General features: G+C 36.6%; 2 protein-coding genes across 5 annotated transcripts in view; one reads left to right on the forward strand and one right to left on the reverse strand.

The window, feature by feature from the left end:
- Window positions 1-9,460, reverse strand: part of LOC139966321 (STE20-related kinase adapter protein alpha-like) — a 31,229-nt gene extending 21,769 nt beyond the window's left edge. Inside the window, exons 1-6 of one of the 2 annotated variants that reach the window (XM_071969199.1) lie at window positions 9,295-9,460; window positions 6,207-6,257; window positions 4,313-4,414; window positions 3,741-3,840; window positions 2,827-2,954; window positions 396-504 (exon numbers count right to left, since the gene is read on the reverse strand). In XM_071969199.1, the coding sequence (XP_071825300.1) occupies window positions 396-504; window positions 2,827-2,954; window positions 3,741-3,840; window positions 4,313-4,414; window positions 6,207-6,221 (454 nt within the window). In that variant the 5' untranslated portion in view covers window positions 6,222-6,257; window positions 9,295-9,460. Of the gene's footprint in view, window positions 1-395; window positions 505-2,826; window positions 2,955-3,740; window positions 3,841-4,312; window positions 4,415-6,206; window positions 6,258-9,288 lie in introns of both variants that reach the window. The other variant, XM_071969200.1, reaches the window with a different exon arrangement.
- Window positions 9,461-9,703: 243 nt separating this feature from the next.
- LOC139966320 (uncharacterized) lies at window positions 9,704-19,488 on the forward strand. 3 transcript variants are annotated; one of them, XM_071969196.1, is made up of 8 exons: window positions 9,704-9,862; window positions 12,588-12,705; window positions 13,286-13,378; window positions 13,786-13,941; window positions 14,542-14,634; window positions 14,996-15,088; window positions 15,772-15,927; window positions 17,223-19,488. In XM_071969196.1, the coding sequence occupies exons 2-8, from the start codon at window positions 12,693-12,695 to the stop codon at window positions 18,029-18,031; spliced, it is 1,413 nt and encodes a 470-aa protein (XP_071825297.1). In that variant the 5' UTR covers window positions 9,704-9,862; window positions 12,588-12,692; the 3' UTR covers window positions 18,032-19,488. The 3 variants fall into 3 exon arrangements, with proteins under 3 accessions (XP_071825297.1, XP_071825299.1, XP_071825298.1); XM_071969198.1 differs by lacking the exon at window positions 13,286-13,378; XM_071969197.1 differs by lacking the exon at window positions 12,588-12,705 and having other exon boundaries at window positions 9,709-9,862.
- Window positions 19,489-19,827: the final 339 nt, after the last annotated feature.

Here is a 19,827-nt window from a genome sequence, read left to right on the forward strand (position 1 = left end):
AAAATTAATGCAGAAATGTAATCAGACATTTACCACATAAAGTGTTCAAAACCACAATGCACACTTGCTATACTCTGGTTCCAAAAACCATGCTTGCTCAAATTCAAACTGTGGTATTTAAACTTGTTTTGCTTGGTGACCCCAATTTTCACCTTCCTCATTGTGTCAACCTCCCACACCTTCCCCACCCCCCCCCATCCCTCATGGAGGATGCTGTGGACTGGGAAAGGGATATACTGGGAGATGGTCCCACTATCCATTGAGAAATTTTAATATGATTAAGGGTACTCAGTTGCAACATGGTGTTATATTTTGCAACTTTTCAAAGTAAGTCATGTTCAAACCTTTTTTTCGACTATCCATCACCTCAAAAATGTGTGGAAAGTTTAACCTACCTTGTTCCATAAGGGGTAAAACTACCCACAATTCCCTGTCAGCAACAAAAGCAGAGTAGTAGGGTAGAACATGTTCATGCTGCATTAATCTCATCAAGCTTAGCTCCTTCTGCAAACAGTAAATATAAATGGGAATTGCGATAAAAGAAAAAATTATCATATTCTGGATTACAGTGGGAAGTCAAAACTGTCCTCAGAGGTTTTTCAGTCTATTATATTAACAATGTGAAACCACTGAGCCTACACACATAGGCTACTTGAAAAATGCCTGCAATGCTTTCACCTAAATTGGGTTTGATCCCTGAATAGGCCTGAGTCGGGTAGCAAAAAATCGGAACCAGATACCCGCTGTCATTACCCTGTTGGGTACTAGGTACCCGAAACTCCGGACCGAATATTGAAGAAAAAATCGCGGAACTAGCCAAACACAATGTATCATATGTACAAAAATACCGAAATATATGTTTTCAAATCCTGACCACCTGGTAGCCTAAAATCACAAAGAGTCAACATGGAAATCTAGCCTAACATCTGTTTATTCGCACAAATTGTGATGCCTTTAGCTGTATCCATGAAATACTTTCATTATTGCTGCTATATTACACCACATGGTAACCTAACACCATACTAAGTCAATGGGAAAATCTTGCCGAACCATCGTTTTGGAAAAAAACAAAATCACAGTTTGCGAAGCCCTTCATTACAACTTTCAATTAGCTGGAAATCGGCAAATTATTTTGAAGCAGGAATATAGTATTTTATGTACCCTGTTGCGTTGGATCGAAGGTTTCAATTTTGAGTAGTTTTCACCGGTACAATATTTTCGTTTTCGGTGGTGAGTGATTTTATCCACACACGAAAAAGAATCATTACGAATGGCTAAAGCTTGAAATTAAAACAACCACTTAACACTACAAGAAAGTTATTTCATGAAAGTAATCTTCCACATTCGTGTGTATTGATTAATCAAAACATGCAGACCTATGGAAATATTGAAATCATAAAAGCACTCGCATAGCAGAAATCAGGTACCCGTTTTGTGCCTTTTCGATTCAGTTATCCAAATGTTCGTCGGATACCCAGGTATCCTGGTACCCGACTTAAGCCTATCCCTGCAAATTTGAAAGAGGTTAAACGAGGCTGTAAACCTTATAGAAGCATTGGTAGAAGAAGAGATCAATTTTTCAGTAGTCAAAGCTTTGAAGAGAATATCTTCAAACTTTAAACAATACTACATCACTGATGAAACATCACCAGTTGACTTGACAGAAGAAAAGAACTGGAGCAAATAGACAGCATATCTTTCTCAAGACTGTACCAAACCCTTTGCTGCATTATCAATACAATTTATCACCACCTACCCAGGTCATAATTAGTGTTTCCGTGAGAGATAACCATCTGTGCTTCTAGTATCATTGTCCTTGTTGTCGTCATTATCATTATTCATTTATTCCTTCACTAGTAATACATTAAGCAATATTCATGTATAGTGCCCATGACGACAACAGCGAAACATATGCTAAGGTATGTGATACAAGAGAAACATTAAATTAAATTTTCATTCAATGGTTTTGTTTTTTGTTCTGTAAAATCGGTAATCAGGTACGGTGCCAATGGATGACAACAACAGAATGTCAAATGCAATCACTGGCGAGATAGGTCAAAAGTAGCAAGAAATGACATTCTAAATAATTCTTGAATTTAGAAAATTTCTAATCTCCTATATTAGCATGATAGATTCGTCCTCAGTCATATTGACTATGTAAGTGTCAAGACTTCCTACATTTTGTTTTAATTGCTGATTTGGATAGGACTTTCTATCGCTTAGATTCAAATTTTATGGACAGCATCATCAACTTAATAATAATCATAATCATAATCATAATAATAATTATCAGCAGTTATTTTTACGACACTTAAGCGACCACAAATGTGGGAGAAACCTGCAAGGGCTTATGGATTACAACTTACATATCGGGTGGCTTCCATTTCAACATTTTAACTCAAATTTGGAATCTTGTCAAGTTAGAAAGTCATTTCAGATGGGAAAACCATAGATTGCTCTTGGATGAAAAACGCACTTTACTATGACCCGGCCAGGTATCGAACCCGGAACCTCCTGATTGCTAAGCCTCATTGCTACAAATGCCACCGCCTGTATCCACTCGGCCACAGCACCGGTATAAATGAACGATGCAACCACCTCGGTAGTTTTGATATGGCAAGATATGCTTTAATTGGTACGAGATACAAGATAAACATAACTATAAAGGAACCCTTGTAGTTTCCATTTATCCAATGCTTGACTCTATTTTTATGATATATTGGGACTGTAATCCAAAGACAAATTTCCGCTGTCTTGGAGTTACTAATATGAGATTAATTATTATTTTTGGTAGAAATGATTGTAAGAAAATCTGTAATAACTTACGTGTAACGAACCAAGACCTGACTCTTCTCGGTCCAGCATGTCTAAGTCCACTTTCTTCACCGATAGATAATGCCCACTGGATACATGCCTTGCAACGTGGATGGAAGCAGATCCATCATAAACATGACCTACAATTGACCACAAGTTGAAAAAATGTATTTATAGATTGGCTGTCCAGCAAAAAGCCTTTTCAAAAAGTAAGATATAGTAGGAATGAACATGTCCAAAAATGACGGACAAAAGTGCGGCTAAAACAGACATACACATTAGTCATACTCAAACAAGAACAAAATGTGCATATTATTTAGCAAAAACTTATTTTGAGATGGCGCAAAAAGCAAAACTTCCCATGCTTGCTTGTGTGATCAATATTTACGATGTATAGTTTGGGAACAAATGGGAAAAAGTAAGATAGCAATGACAAAGTAGGAAAGATTAGGATTTACTGCCTGTTGATTGTTAGTAGAGAACTGAAAGCAAACTCATATTCCTTATTAGACAGACCAGTGGCGATTAGCTTAAAATGAGGCAAAACAAAGGTTCCTCCCCCTCACCTTCTCCTCCTTGTTACACAGTATGAAGTTTAGAGCTTTCTATCACTAGAATATACACTTATATGATTACCCTATAAATTTATAGTATTAAATCTGTTTGGCAAGTTGACATTCTTTTGGTAAATATTTTACTCATATCTACCGACTTCTATTCATATTGTTGCACGTAATATGAGGGGTGCTGCAGCCCTCTGAAAAAACGGTCATAATTTGTTTTGAAAAGTAAAAAAAAGGAAAAACCACTTTGTTCTGAAAAGAAACTCGGACATTTTGTTCAGGTATTACAGGCCTTTGCAAACACTTATACAACCTAACCTAACAATCCTACCTAATTGCTTTAAACACTGGTAATATACTTACATATTAGGCCAAGAATTTGGTAATCACTTGCTACTGGTTTAAGATCTTGGCCTTCCATTATTGAGATTGTAGAAAAATGAGGATCATCTACAGGTAAAACCTTGAAAGGAATAACACAATATATAACAATAAGACTACGATGAGAATGGCGAATATCTGACAATTGAGATTAGGTGGCTGTCCAATTTACTGTTTCAGCTCATTTTGGATGTCTTTTTATAGAAGATCATTTAAGATGCAAAAAAGCCAGCGACCTCTCAGATGCTAGGTTTCATTGCTTGTAGTGCCACTGCCTTTATCCATAAGAGCATATCACTGGTCAGGAGATATATGGTTACTTTACTACAATATGGTTACTATATTACATCATGTTGCAATCTTGCAATCTTATTTTGAATAATGTGGTAAAATTTAAGAACATGCTAAAAGTTCCTTTCAAACATTTCAGATCCTATAATTCTCAACCTACTTTTGGCCTCAATCAGCCGTGATGTGTTACTCCTTACTGAATGCACAGTATGCGATGTTACTTCATCAGAGTAAAATGATTTAAGAGATTTTACAATACATACCTGTGATTTACCCTCTGTTGGTTTTTGAGTAGCTGTTAAATTGTCTAACTCCTCACTGCTACCAGAGTAACCAATGCGAGATGTCTTGAGGCAGCAACATGGCTAAAATATTAGATAGCAATTAAAGGAGCATATTTCTATCACTGAAAATTTATCAATTTATGTCTTCAAGCTATAACAATAGTAATGAAATTATGAAAAGTATATACACAATGGCTCTTTACATAAAAGAATATTTCAAAGCACTTTACAAGGAAATAGAGATCACAATGAACTAATTTAATGTCAACCCCATTAATCAGACCATAATGCAGTACTCCTCCATCCCTCTTCTTCAGTTGTTAAACAAAAATTATAGTTTACCAGTCACCACAAACCTTACATCAAGACATAAAATGACATCCATAAAATGTTAAGACTTTTTAAAGGAGACACAAATCCAATCATCTTCATAGGAACTGAGATAACTGTGATAAACCAATACCTGTTACAGCTAAGATAACTCCTATGCCATTTGAGAGATATCACAGGGTTAGCATTCCTTCAATCAGAAGGCTGAAGACTTGAGCAAGTCTTAACATGACCTCATTAAAGCCACGTATGTATTTGAGATCCTCCTGCAGGCAGGAAGAAGCTATCATTGGCTTATCAAAGCCGCAAGCTGACCGAAGTCAGTCTCTTAGATTCATATATTAACATCCATGTTTATGAATTGTCAATTGTCAAGAACACTGTAACTGGACGACATACATTAATCTTGGAATGACTCGAAACTCAGGACCTTATGACTGAAAGGCATTGGCATTAACCACTGAGCTAACACTCCCTGAGCTAACACCCACTGAGCTATTACACTCCCACGTATGTTTCTAGTTCTATGTTTTAACTTATTTTAGTTTTGTCTTTCTAAAATAGCGATGAGTTTTTGCAAAAGCTGAAATCTAAAACATTCAACATGGCTTAATGTTTCGACATTAGTTTCGACATCAACAACAGCATGTGTTCACATTGATTATTTGAAAAGAAAAACAAGAAAGGAAGTAATAGAATTTCAGATGAGAGTGGCACCATGACATCACAGATTTACAAATTGAGAGCCTTCAGACACAATTTTGAGACAAGGGTATCTTCAAAATGGAGAAAGGTTTTTTGGGGACTGTTTTGGGGGAGTTGTTCATAACAAAAATCTGTCATATAAGATGCTGGTTGGGTTTATTTATGTATTCTCTACTACGAGAAAGTTTACAGTATCCACTCTACAGGTGAAGTCTACTTTAAAGAAAGTTCAAGATCCCTAGCCCAGCATTCAATTAAGTGAATTTTTGTTTTCGCATAGCTAAAAATGCTACATAATTGGTTTTGTATAGCAATTGACCAAATTTGTGTAGCAATTTTTGCCCAAAATTGCACATTTTGCGACTGTAAACAAACCCCAAGTACTGACACTCGCATTATTACGCTATACATTTTGACAATTGCATCGCAAGTGCGGAGAAGCACGTCGCATTTTGCGATGCGATACCTGCTAAATCGAACGCTGCCATTGGACAACATTGACCAATCAACTGAGCAGCCAGAAATTTATATTAATTGAATTACATACAGACTGGAAAGAGCAAAGAATTCTCCTTTCATAGTTGATATTTTCCAGTCAGTTTTCTGTTGTTCAATTACTCGTATAATTATACACAGACTAGTCAGACAAAAAATCATTTTTGCGCTTCATCATATTACAGTTTGTAATTGAACAACTGCTCAGCCATCATCTCATGGGACACATGTGGCCTCCACACTAGATGTTGGCTAACGTTTCTCTAGAGGCTTTGGAGGGTCTTTATACTCCTGAGTAAATGGCAAATAGGATAAATTAGACAACCTGACATTTGCTACTCACATTTTTGAAAACCATTGAACTTGTGTAGTGAATTCTGGAAAGGCTACCAACCTGTCAGTTAGGAAAAAGGAGACACCATTATATATTTAACATATGAAGTGAGAAATATCCTGAAAAAGAATATTATCATCCTCCTGTTTAATATAAGGTTTTGCTTTCTTTCCTACATGGATAATCCATAGATGGCTAAAGTAATTAGAACAATGTCTTCTTTCAATCTTTTCTTGTCTTGAATTATCTCCACATTGTGCAAGTACAAATTCCCCTATAGCAGCTCCACCAAAAATTCTCCTTCAAATTAAATATATATATTGATGTACATGTAACATATACTCATATAACTGACTTACATCAGAGAACAACTGTAATGCACGGAAGTTATAAACTAATAAAATTCTTCAGTATGTAGCTTACAAATCAATTTGATGAATAGTGACAATGAATGTTACTGTACTTGTTGATAATCACTGGTGGCAATTCACAAATAGGATTGAACTGAATGATTAAGTTTAGAAGCCATTTTCTTTTGTTGAATTTTAATAATCAATTAAACAAATGGAATCATGGCACAAGAAGTAAATAAACCATCATATCCACTGTGTGAACAGTGATTATCTTCATTAAGCTAAAAATGACATCATTATATCAGATTCTTAACTGACATGAAGTTGTATTACTAACAATAACTTTTTACTCATGTCAAATATTATCAGAGTAACCAACATTCTGTATTTAGTAACCAGTGAAGACAAGGCATATCCCTAATTGTAGTCTGGTCATCTGAGACAACCAGATTTATGTTCATACAACCAATCAGTTGTATAGGTTGTCTGGTGGACTACCAATTATTTACATCAAATTCAGATTGATTGTAACTAAATACTCAAATATTGAAATATGTAAAATGATAAATTGGTATCCCCTTAAAGCTGGTTTTCTATTGACCAACTACACATCTGCCCTGTAGTGTACATATTGGTCATTGTTATTTTGTAACATTTTTTGGGTAAACCAAACTTCTTGTTAGGACAACCAAAAAGTAAGGCATGGTTGTCTGAAGGACAACCAGAAAAAAAAAGAATTCCTTAAAATTTGGCCCAGGTTCTTGCAAGAGGCAGTTGCCTCATTGAGTTCATGTTCAAAAGCATTTGTCAGCTGTTTTGCAACCGTTTATTGCCCAGAAATTCTTGCGGCATGGGTTTCTTTTCTAATTCTCTTAACTAGACTGAGAATAATGCATATAGACCCTTCTTCGACATTTAAGCTTTGCTTAACACTCATGTCAATACAATTCAATCAAACCCCGGCAATAGGTTAAGAAAGGAAACACAATGTAGCTCCATTAAAGTTTGACTTTTAGTAGCTGCAAACTGCTGACTTGTGGGAGCTGCTTAGCTTCTTTTGTTAATTACATTGATGCATAACACTTCGAATTGAACCCTAACCAATGTCCACCCCCCCCCCCCACTAAAAATACAAATAAGATAAATGTTGATTAGACTGCAAGAAAGTTGGCAATCTCTTTTGTAAAGTGCTCTACATTGGCTATAAGTGTATGATATAGTGTGGACATTCTTCTAAAGATAGTTGTCTGCATCTGCTTAGTATATATAACCGAAACACATGCATATCTCTATGAATATCATTTTCATAAAATTAATGGTAACTTCCTCAGTTCAGGGGATATATATTTTTCTGACAAGGAAATTACTGATGATCGTTAATGAGTGTGTTATATTAATAAATCAATACACATCTACAAATGAAACATTTCAAGGTACACTTGGGATTAGAGCAACAAAACTGGCTGTTACAAGAGCAGGCCAAACCTCCCACCCCATGACTGTAGGCTATAGAGGCCAGTGAAATTTGATAGAACATAAGACATTTCTGATTGCTGGTTTAAAAAAAACTGTTACTTTGATAGTAAACAATAGCATGGCATGGCAAAATGTTATGCAGAATGATCAACTTGCTATACAAGTAGTGTTGCCATATACGTCCGTATTTTGTCGGACAAGTCCTCAATAAATATAATGTTGAAAGTATACCGTTTTTTTTATGGCTTTTTTATATTGTAGCATTTGTTTTATTCTTGCACTGCATTTTAAGGCATTTTAGCAATTTTCAACCATAATCTAGCCACTGTTGCTATACTTATTTATGTGTGTTGAGAAGGTATTAATTTTTTATAATTTTTAAGATTTCTATACCATGCATATTGTATGTTAGCCTATAACCCAATGTGATACAGTATATCGATACCGGTGTGTACTGTGTATATATGTATTTATGTAATGCAATACATGCAAAATTAATTATCGAGGCAGCTTCAAGGATACATAGCGCTAAAGTGTGTGTCGGGCAGGGGGCAGGATGTCTTCAGGAATTTCCTGTTTTGAATGTTCAGATATGGCAACCATATGTTCAAGTTCAAGATGTAAAGCAGTTTGAAAAAAGGAACCATAGCATATTATAAGAGGTGAATTCAGAATCTGCTGAACTGCTACACGACATTTGACATCAAATTATTCCTTGCATTGGGCATTTCATTTGCTCTGTCTCTACAATTGGACCAGAGGTTTGGCAAGTTTATCATCATGATAGTGTGGTAGTATCATGGGGAGGATAGACCTAGCTATAATCCAGATATGAATAAGTTCTGCTGTGTTTATAATGGAATGCATTCAGGACTTTTTAAGTTTGGCTTAAGTTCTGTAGGTCTTCACAAGCCTTCAAACACTTGAACCAGACTTCACTAAGTATTACTATTAGGCTAAGGGCCTGCAGGCTAATTTAGCCCTAACCTAACTCAACCCTAACCTAGTTTGTAACAGCAAAACAACGTATAGTAAACCTAACCTATCCATGACACGGCCAGTACTACTAGGCCTAGTACTAGTGAGAGTGACCCCCATGTTACTGGTGCTAGTGTTAGGCTACAGTACTTTCAATAGACTATTCCTAACGTAGGCTAGGCTAGTTAAAAAGAGCTCCAAAATTATGAGCACCTCAGGTTTCTAACCCACCCACTTTTTCTGAAGTTTATCGTATAATTACATTAAATGTTTCAGAGAACTACCTTTACCACTAGTTTCGCAGCTTGCCTGTGCTACAACAAGCCCTGGATGTAAATACAACTACAAGTTGGTGCTATTATTGTCGAAGGTTTGCTAAACAAACAAACAAACAGAAGTTGCTTTTATGTGACCAGCTTCATTTCACCATTTCAGATATTGAATGTCGGGCAGTATATTTTCGTTGGATCGTAACACTGATCTGTACAGATCAGTGGATCGTAACTATATTTTGCACTAATGTAGCAGATTTTTGGTTATGCATTATGATAACACACTCATTGGTGTAATGAGCTGAAGTAGCAAGGGTTTACCTAGAGATTTTACCTCTGGTGTCGAGACTTTCACTCGTATACTCTGAAGTTGCATATATACAAGAAAATAACACATGCAGCATTTGTTATTGTTAACCATGACTAGTTCGTAACAAATTGCACTAGAACTACTACCAGTAGTAGTAGGTCCTCGCAGAGATGTTTTCTTGCCTGCAGATTAAGCTTCAAATTATGTTTAATACATAATACAGATTCGCAATGCTGAAATGATAGACGTAAACATATAGCGTTATGTTTGAGAGTAGTAAGTAACCAATACAGAGTTACCCTCTCTTGCAGAAACAGACAACACACGTCTCACGTTTAGACTAGAGAAAGTGCTTCTGCTGGCCTACAGTGGGCTACTGTAACTTGTTTCTGTAGTGTTGCTGTTAGGCCTATGCCTAAGTTAATGCATGTTGATGCAGTTGTAGCTACATGGTTAAAGCAGGGAGTTGTTATGGAACTGCCTGGTTGAAAGCATTGAAGACTCGTCCCAAACCGTGTGCCGCGCTCTGAAAAAGTTAACTTTCAGTTGCTTGCAAGTGAAGTTTTCTTCTTGTCGCTACAAAATGCAGACAGTAATGAAAAGTGATACCTTGTTATCTTTTAGGCCGTGGCTATTCTTACGACTAGTCGTAACAATTATAAACTATTCTTACGACATCGGCGAATTCAAGCGCAGTAAAGTAAATAAAGCAACTGCGCATGTAGTACTAGTAGGGGTAACCCTAACCCTAAACACTAACCTTAACCCTAACCGGAAATTATTGTTACTCCTAGTCGTAAAAATAGTACTCCTAGTCGTAAAAATAGCCACGTTAAAGCAACTGCGCATGCATCTTTACAAATTATTCTTACGACTAGTTGTAAGAATAGCCACTTTGTATCTTTTATCTAGACCTGAAATGTCCATCGCTGCTATGTACACTGTGTTGTGGGTATTGACTGTAGCTGTATGTTTTGACTGTACACTAATGTATAATTACCGACAGTAGAAGCTGTGTGTGTATTTTCTGGGATCGATGGTGGTGTCTAACACTTCTGTAACACCTTATTCGAAACTAGGTCAGATTACCCGCATGAGACGTTTCTTTGTGCGCGAGTCTTAAAGAGGTTATGAAATGAAAAATTTTCATGTCTTAGAATGGTTTATCTACATTACTACAACACCATCCATGCACAACTTTCCGTAAATACGGCTTCAAACGCCAGAAATTCGCTGTCAAAGTATTCTCCAGAGACCTCTCGAGCTGCCACTCGTAAAAAAAAGCAAAGCTGCCCACCGCAGTTCATCTGACGTCATCAAAGGAACCATTTCTGCCAAAGCCGACTCCCCGCTGTTTACCGATACGGCGTTACACAGTTTACTACATGTAACCACAACACTCTTCTCATCAATTGAAAATGTCTTCTCCCGAATCTTCCGATTCCGAGGAAAAATCTCTCAGGACATTCGTAAGCTTTGACGAAAATGATTTTCTTGAGGAAGAAGAGGAGGAAATAGTTTTCGAGGGTGATGAAGATAATATCGGTGTTTTTCCCGATCAATTGAGCCCCTTGCAGAAGAATTGTAAAACGATCCCGGTGGCCGAGACGCGTCGCTGCCGATCGAAGTCCCCAAGCAGAACGGTTGGACGACCCTGAACCGAAACTGGTCGGTTGAGCATAAACAAAACCACCATTATTAACCATCATATGATTTATATTATCTCGAATGTCGATGATCCTGCTACTTAACTTCGTAGCGAAGCTTCTAGAATTTTGTGTCTTATAGTGCAAGGAAAATGTGACATTCTGTACATTGCAACCCTATAGTTCTAGTAGTGGTAACATGGGGTCTAGACCTAACTAATAGACGTTGTATAACAGGCTAGCCCATGTAATTGTATCATCCAACTGTTACGTAAAATCAAAACACAACGCCAGTTTTACCACAAAAGAAAACTTGCAGATCTAGTGTTGATTGTTCTAAAACCAACTGGCTTTAAAATTTGTGCGAAATATTAGGTAACCATAAAAAAAATCGTCATTTGCTGTATCAAGGAGGCCTAGGCTATGGTCATAACAAGTAATTTGGCAACATTATAGGCCTACAGGCACTCGTAATGTTGTGTATGTGTAGTGTTTTGAGCGAGTCGTGTTCAAATTCTTCGATTTCTGTCATCTTTTGGAAAAGCTTGCAGTAGAAATCCGTCTTTACTTGTGGTGGAGCAACCTGATACCACATATCGGCTCGGCATTTTTAACATTTACGAGATAAATTTACATAAAAACAAACTCCAAACACCAAATCTCAATTACTACGGAGCACTGCAACAGTGTAATGGTGTGTGTTCTCAGACGTTTAAGAATGTAAACATAGCGTCTCGGAAGTGAGCTGAGTTCCTCGACTGACGTCACGCCGCGTTACCGTAAATACAAAATTTTTAGAAAGTTTTTATTACCCTCGAATTTTTGATCATTTATTCCTGGAGGATGCAAGCTTCGTTTGACACAAATTGGGTATCATTGGAGAGCTACGAGTGTACAGAATACGATAATAAAGATTTTTTTTTCATTTCATAACCTCTTTAATTGCATTTTGGCTTTATGGTTATTAAACCAATTCTGCACTAAACGCAAGTTTAATTTGCAGCCTTTGTTGCTGTTATGTTATGTTCGGTCAGCTTGCAGCTTCGATAAGCCAATGATGGCTTCTTCGCAAGTTCCTGCTTGCAGGAGGATCTAAAGTACATAAGTTGTAGGAAAAGAACCTCAAAATTTGTTTGATAGAAAGGAAGAAATTATGTTTGTGATTGAGTTTCTCAGTAGGCATGAGTTAAGCTATCGGTTAGCATATATGTTATAGTTAAAGAAGATCATAGAATTCATACCATTCTTCCACTACTATTGGTACCATAATATACATACCATGTAAAGCAACCAACAACTTCAAGTATTATAATCTTCCAATACATTATTTAATGACAAGTTTGATTGTTTTTCAGCATATGTTATCACACAATAAACTCCTAGCAGACTTTATAAGGCGTGGACATTTGTTGGATTGAAACTATCATCAAACTTTATTAAGCAGATATTGCAGCTTGTGCATGATGTTGTGGGGTATGTTGTTTATTTCAATGCAATATTTTTAACAACTTTCAAACATTGTATAAGCTTTATGAAGAATATATATTTGTTACAAGAAATATATTGTATGTAGCCTATGTGGTATGATTTTAGGGATGTACAAAGAATAGTTGGTGTAGTTGTTTAAGTTATTGAGTAATCATGTCTTACATTTAATTAACATGAAAGGAACATACTAACTATAAGGATTTGAAGTGGATTAGGCTTTATGTGATCTTATGTTTTTAGAAATTACCTAGTGGTGCAAAAGCTTGCCTTTGACTAACTTTGAGAAAATTCTCACTTACAACAGAGCAAACTCACATTTCAAATTTAAATGCGGAAGACCTACAGTAAGGTATGGCATGCACATCATATGGTCTTTCTGCGAATTAAAATATGGCCACAAGGTGAAGAGACCTTTGTCACACTTTACTCAGGTACCTACTGCATGATGATGCAGCAATGTAAAACCCCTGAAACAGATTTCAGGTTTTTTATTAATATTGTTTCAGACTTTGGAAGAACTGAACAGTATGAGTGCATGCAGTCAGTCAATATTTCTTTTCCATAGGTTTGACACTATTGCCAGGAAATGTCTTCACTGAGACAATTGAGTATGATGTCCATTTGTCCATGGCTGCCTTGGAAACGAGACAAAGCCATGGTACGTTCATAAACTAAGGTTGACGTTTTCATATTTTAGTACCTTTTTCTTGACTCAGACCCCTTCGTATTTATCCTTCTGATTAAAGACAAGTATATGTTTATCCTTGATGAGGACAGAAATAAATACATGCTCCCTCTGTGAGCAAACTTGGCCATTGAACTTAACAGTAAAAAACTTCCCATGCATTTCTCAGAATCTTGTAAAGGCATTCAAAATTGATTAAATAGAAATTACTGTACCAATGAACAATTATCATTCTTAATGACTACTGAAGAACTGTTTCTAATTTACCTTTTCTTATGAACATCATATGTTGGCCATATGTCTTTCTTCTTTAACATGTCTCATGTTTGCTGTTCAAGTTATTGATTGGTTTTCTTCTCTTCTTAACAAACATATACTAGGTGGCAAATTCCGAGAGGGAGAGGCACAAGTGATATTACAGACAGACCAAGGTGAATTTGTTGTGTGTACTCTCATATTTGGAAGTGTACTACAACAGAACCTCAACATGAAGATTATGGCAGGAGAAAAAGTCACTCTTTACTCAGAAGGAAAAGGTGAAAAAAGTAACTGATTATCGGTGGCCAAGAAAGATATATAACCAGTCAGTTGATTTTATTGAACTCAGCATTGTATATATACAGAGTATTACTGGACTTGCACATTTATTTTCATGACCAATATCTGAGAAAGATAGCAAAGATTGTAAAATTGTGTATATTTTGTTATGGGTTTTTTTTTGGCAGTTTCAAACTAGAGATTTTTGTTGTGCTTTTGAAACTGGCTGCAGTTACAAACATAAAATCTTTTGTCACTGGAGTGTAAATATGTGTCCATGTTAATATGTAGCATTAACAGTGTAAAAGTAAATCACTTTTCAAAACAAACCTTGATACGTGCCTTGGACCGAAAACAATAACATCGCAGTCTAGACTAGCCCAGTTTACATGTAGCAGTTGAGGAATAATTTCTTATTGACATTAATTTGTAAAGCCTCTTGGCTAGGAGTGGGGGGGCAAGGGGGGGAATGAAGACGAAATACTTAATTACATTTTGTATACAGAAAATATGCACCAGTTACTATATTGAGTTTAGTGGGAAAAGGAATAAGATTCTGAAATCCAAATTTCATCATCTATACTCTCTCCTGTTTGCAGGCACTATACACCTGACAGGTCATGCAACACTCGGAACGTCTATGAAATTGGATGGCAATAAAAACGTAGTGCTGAGTAGTACCACAGACAACGGTGAGCTGATGTACAATTAGTTTTTTTCTCTGCATGTAATGTCTGATCAATTTTTTTCTCAAAGGGAGAGTTGCTACTGAGCACTTCTTACAGAGAGGGAAATTATGAGGAGTAAGCAGATAAAGTTTTCCTCTTTAAGTGGCAATTCCTGGGAGTTAATGATAGCAGCGTGGTCATTGCAATGAGTGACCTGATTATAAAGAAACAAGGTGTGAACAATCATTATTCTTTAATTTTGTCACTTTAGCAATAGTGTTCATGAATGTTTTCTAATTACTGAATGCAAATATCGAAAGGCTCAGATTTTCATTTTTTGCTTAATTGTTCTTCTTTACGTGCTTTCCATTCCTTTAAAACCCAGTATCTTCTAAGGTTAATGATATTGAAGACACTATCCAGAGTACCGAGTCTGATATTGGTGGAGAGGACTGCTGGCAGGCTGTATGCAATTCAGGTATTAAATACCTTCTGTTCAAACATCACACCAGTTTGACATTTCGTTTTGCCTCTTCAATAAAATGAAGTTTATATACATTCATGAACCTGTCTCATTGTACACAATACAGTTTTGGTTTTCGTATGAGTGGGAAACCGCAGATAGTCAGTCCTAACTTATAGGCAAAAATTAACATAAATGTTAATGCATGTGATTTGATATCAGAATAACTCATAGTGTTAGAAAAAACGAGAGCAATAAAGTAATAAGAATCACAAGCAGAACGTACATACAAATTTGCAAAATTAAAAAATCATCAATGAGTGCGTTGGTAACTTTATTATGATTGCTTTATGGAGCCAAAACCTCTCTGATACCTTGTTTTTCTTTCTTCTTCCCTCATAGCTAATAATATTCTAACATGTTTGCCACTAGAAAACTGCTTACAGCATTTCCTTTGCTTGAACAGCAGAATTGAGTTTCATAAATATTGGGGGCGATGCATAATGAGCTTTAATATTAATACTTGTTTTGGACCATAGTCATACATGTCCCTAACAACACATAAATCTTTGTGGATATTATTTAATTAAGTCAGGCATATCTAAAAGTTGATTAGCAAAAAATCCCAGAGTATCAAAGTAGATGGTAGTGTACATCAGTGAGATGAATAAAGCTGAATTGTTCTCCATTATTTGTAGATGTGATAATAAAAGAGGAACCTCCAGATTCTGACCAAGAGTTGCTTCAGGAGAACCTCTTGACACCATCAGCATCAGAACACTCACATAATGGCGAGATTTGTGAAGCAGAAACGTCACAAGACACTTTGACTCTCACAGTACAAGAGAGGAGTAGTAAGTTATCAACAGATGATGTCTGGTTATTTATAAGCTGTTTCAGGTTACAGTCATCTTAACTTGTGCGATTTTTGCAGGAAACATTGATTTTTCTTTGCACATACAGTACACCGCTTTTGTAAAGCAGTGGTCTGTCTGCATGTGATGACAGCTTGAGGTCATTCTGGCTGCTGTGAAAGCTTCCATTTATACAAAACAAGAGAAAAACACATGGGCAGGCACTGCTTGAAATGCATAAAGGAAGGTAAAAGCAAGATGAGCAATACAGTTGCACCCAACATCTATCATTTATGTTAGATGGCAAAGAATTGGAACATTATTTTGCTTTGCTGCCAGATACGTGTGTTCACAGTATATTTGTATAAATCTTTTCAAGGTTCTGGACTTCTGGTGCTGAGAGTTTCAAATGTTTTGTTTAGAGGTGCATTCAAGAATGACTACAGGCACAAAATTTAATGTGATATATTTTAGATTGTTATCAGTCCTGCTGTACTTTCATACCTCTTTTATTAGTTTTTTGAGAAAGGACCCCTCAAACATGGAGAGGCTTATCAGTCAAAAGTGGCCGGACACTGTAAACTACTGTCTGTAAACTACTGATAGCAACGCATGAATGACACAGACGCAACAGGAAATTGTAAAGACTTTTCAGGCTTCAAATGATTTGTTTATAATGCCTTCCACAGTTTCCAATGATAAATGGTATCAAATGTCATGCATGGGTGTTATGTAGCGTGAATGTAAAAGTGTAAAAGAACATTTTTGTCAGCCGAGTCGTGTAAATGTCATTCTTTCATATTGCAACATAAAATAAGCCTTTGTGTTGTTAATTTCTGTACCTTTTTCAGCAACTTGTAAACCACCTGAAATAGGAGATGTAATCAATATTTACCTTAAGCAACTTTAAAATGTTTTATTTTTTTCATTTTCGTGTTGTTTGCAAGCTTGTAACAATTTTAGCTAACATTCAAGTTTTGTTGAAAATTTAGGTGAATCTCTGCTTGCATTTTATGCTCAAATAAAACAAAATTGTTACCTTTAGTACTTACTTAAATTCCCAAACAAACTTTTTCAAATATAAAAAAAATTATTAGCTCTTTGAAATGAATTTTGATTTCTTTCAAATTCAATGTTATCTGCTGCTTTCTTTAATGTTTATTTAATGTAATATCTCGATGTGACATAAACAAAACATTTTGAAACACTCAATTCAAATCAAACGTTTTTTTTTTGGAAGATTGGCTTAAAAAGTAAGCAAATGAACTGATGTTTTCTTTTTGTTTAAATTACAGAAGAGGAAGCCAAGGGCAAGAATGCTAAAGAGATATCACCAATACGCTGTAATAAATGTGGAAATACTTTTAAATCCAAACACTCTCTTAAGCGTCACATGGCTTCTCATAGAAACGAAAGACCCCACAAATGCACTACCTGTGGCAAAGCGTTCAAATCTTCGAGCACCTTACAAGTTCACCTTCGAACCCACACTGGAGAGAAGCCATACGAATGCCAGACCTGCCACAAAGCATTCACAGATTTAGGAACATGCCGCAGACATGAGAAGATCCACTCAGGCAAAACTCCTTTCCGTTGTGAATATTGCAGTAAAGGATTTCCAGAAAATGCTCCACTAATGCGTCACGTAAGGATCCATACCGGAGAGAAGCCCTTTCCTTGCACCTCCTGTCCGAAACGGTTTTCGGACAAAGGCCAGTTGAAGAGACACCAACGATCTCATCTGAAGGGGTCAGCGAGGGCAGTGTACAACGGTCAGTGCGATGTGTGTGGTAAAGTCCTCCAGGATGCATCCTCTTTGAAAAGACACAGACTTCTGCACACAGATTTGAAACCGTATGATTGTACCATCTGTAGCAAAGCATTCAACGATCAGTCGACACTGAGACAGCACTACAGGATGCACGATCAGCCAAACAAACAGGAGAAGCATTTTGCTTGCATCAGTTGCCCTGCGAAATTGAAAACAATCGAAGAGTGGAATCAACACAGCAGAACATGTACCAGTGTGGAGGACAATGAGACTATTTCATTAGAAATAGTAAATGTGGCCTTAAATCCAGTTATAAAAGAGGAGCATACATAGTAACATCAGAAAACCATGTGTAGAGTGGATTAGCTAGCTTAAAGGTATAACAGGTTGGTTGGGCAGCTAATATGTAGTAAGTGGTTTTGGGAGAGAAGGTTTAACAGTGGGTTGGGGATGTAAGATGTAGTAAGTGGGTCAAGGCCTTAGACTCAATAAGAGAAGGGGTTACAGCTAAGGTTAGTGGGCTTGGGACCCGGAAGATGTAACAAGCGGCTTAATAGGTGGGTTATCGCAGCCAAGCTCTGATAAGTGGGTTTAGGAGAGGAGAGTCAATGAATGCTATGTGCAGCCAAGCTTTAATGAGTGGCTTTAGGACCAATATATTTAATACGAGAAATCTTAATGGAAAGGTTGGGCTGCTAAGGTTAATAAGTGGGTTAAGGAGAGGAAGATTTCTAGGCAGCTTGGCAACTATTAAAGGTTGAAGAGGTTGTCTTGTGTAGCTATGGTGTTATAATAACATTTGGCAGCAACAGATAACATTTACCAAGTAGGTTTTGGAAAAACTGGTTTAGTAAGTGCAGTTTGGCAGCTATGGATTAGCAGTGGGTTTAGCACCCAAGGTTAAATTAGTAGGTTTGGCAGCTATGTGTTGTGATTTATCATTTAACCTGAGTATGTAAAGACTTAATTATGAAATTATCAGAGCTAAGATTCAAAGATTGGGTTTGGCAGGTGTTGCTTAATATAAAATGTGGGCTTAACAGGTATTAAAGGTTTAAAGGCATTGAAGACTCGCCCCAAACAGCGTACCGCCATCTTTAAAAGTAACTCTCCGTTGCTCGCAAGTGAAGTTTCTCTTGTCGCTACTAAATGCAGACAGTAATGAAATGTGATACCTTGCTATCTTTAGCTGGACCTGATATGTCCATCGCTGTATCGTACACTGTGCTGTGGGTATTGACCGCAGCTGTATGTATTGACTGTACACTAGTGTCTAATTACAGACGGTAGCAAGCTGTGTGTGTATTTTCTGGGATCGATGGTGGTGTCTAACACTTCTGTACACCTCATTCGAAACTAGGTCAGATAACCAGCATGAGACGTTTCTTTTTGCGCGAGTCTTCACACCCTTTAAAAGGTGGATTAAGCCATCAAAGAAAGTAGTAAGTGGGTTTGTTGATTGTTTATTGCTGATTGTGACAAACAACAAACCGTGTTGCTTTCCATCAAACTTTAATTAAAGTTTAATATGATTTGGTCATCTTTGATAATGAAGACCATATATTTTGTGGCCTCAGTTTATTTAGAAGATTATAGAAAGAGGTCTTTTTTGCTTTGTCAAAATGATGTGCCTTTTACTTTTAAGCTGAATGCATATTGCAAAGTTTTTTTGAGAGAGAGATGGTGCAAGAAAAAGAGGTATTTGGATTTGCTTTTGCATTCAATATGTGCCTTAAATTTATAGACCAAATTTAAGTTTATACTTTAATTAAAAGAAGTTCAAGAACAAAGGGTGTTAGTTTTGTCCTCTGTTATGTCACCCCGCTCTATTCATACAAAACATTTGTAAATATTTTGTTGTTTTGCAGTGAAAATATTAATGAAGGAGGGACTCTCTTTTTGTTCCACCTCTGATACGTGAAACGAATCTCCCCCAACCCCACCCCACTTGGCCACTTTCATATGCCACCTATCTTACAACAACAAAATATGAACCTAATACTAAAACATGTATGGTATATACACTCTAGAACCTTACCCTCCCTTGAAAACCTGATTTTTCCGTATAAACCTCTACCTATCCTATCACTGGACCTATCAGTTGTATAACAACTATAGAATAATCCATA

The sequence above is a fragment of the Apostichopus japonicus genome, chromosome 4 (genome assembly GCF_037975245.1).
Source record: "Apostichopus japonicus isolate 1M-3 chromosome 4, ASM3797524v1, whole genome shotgun sequence".
NCBI lineage: Eukaryota > Metazoa > Echinodermata > Holothuroidea > Aspidochirotida > Stichopodidae > Apostichopus > Apostichopus japonicus.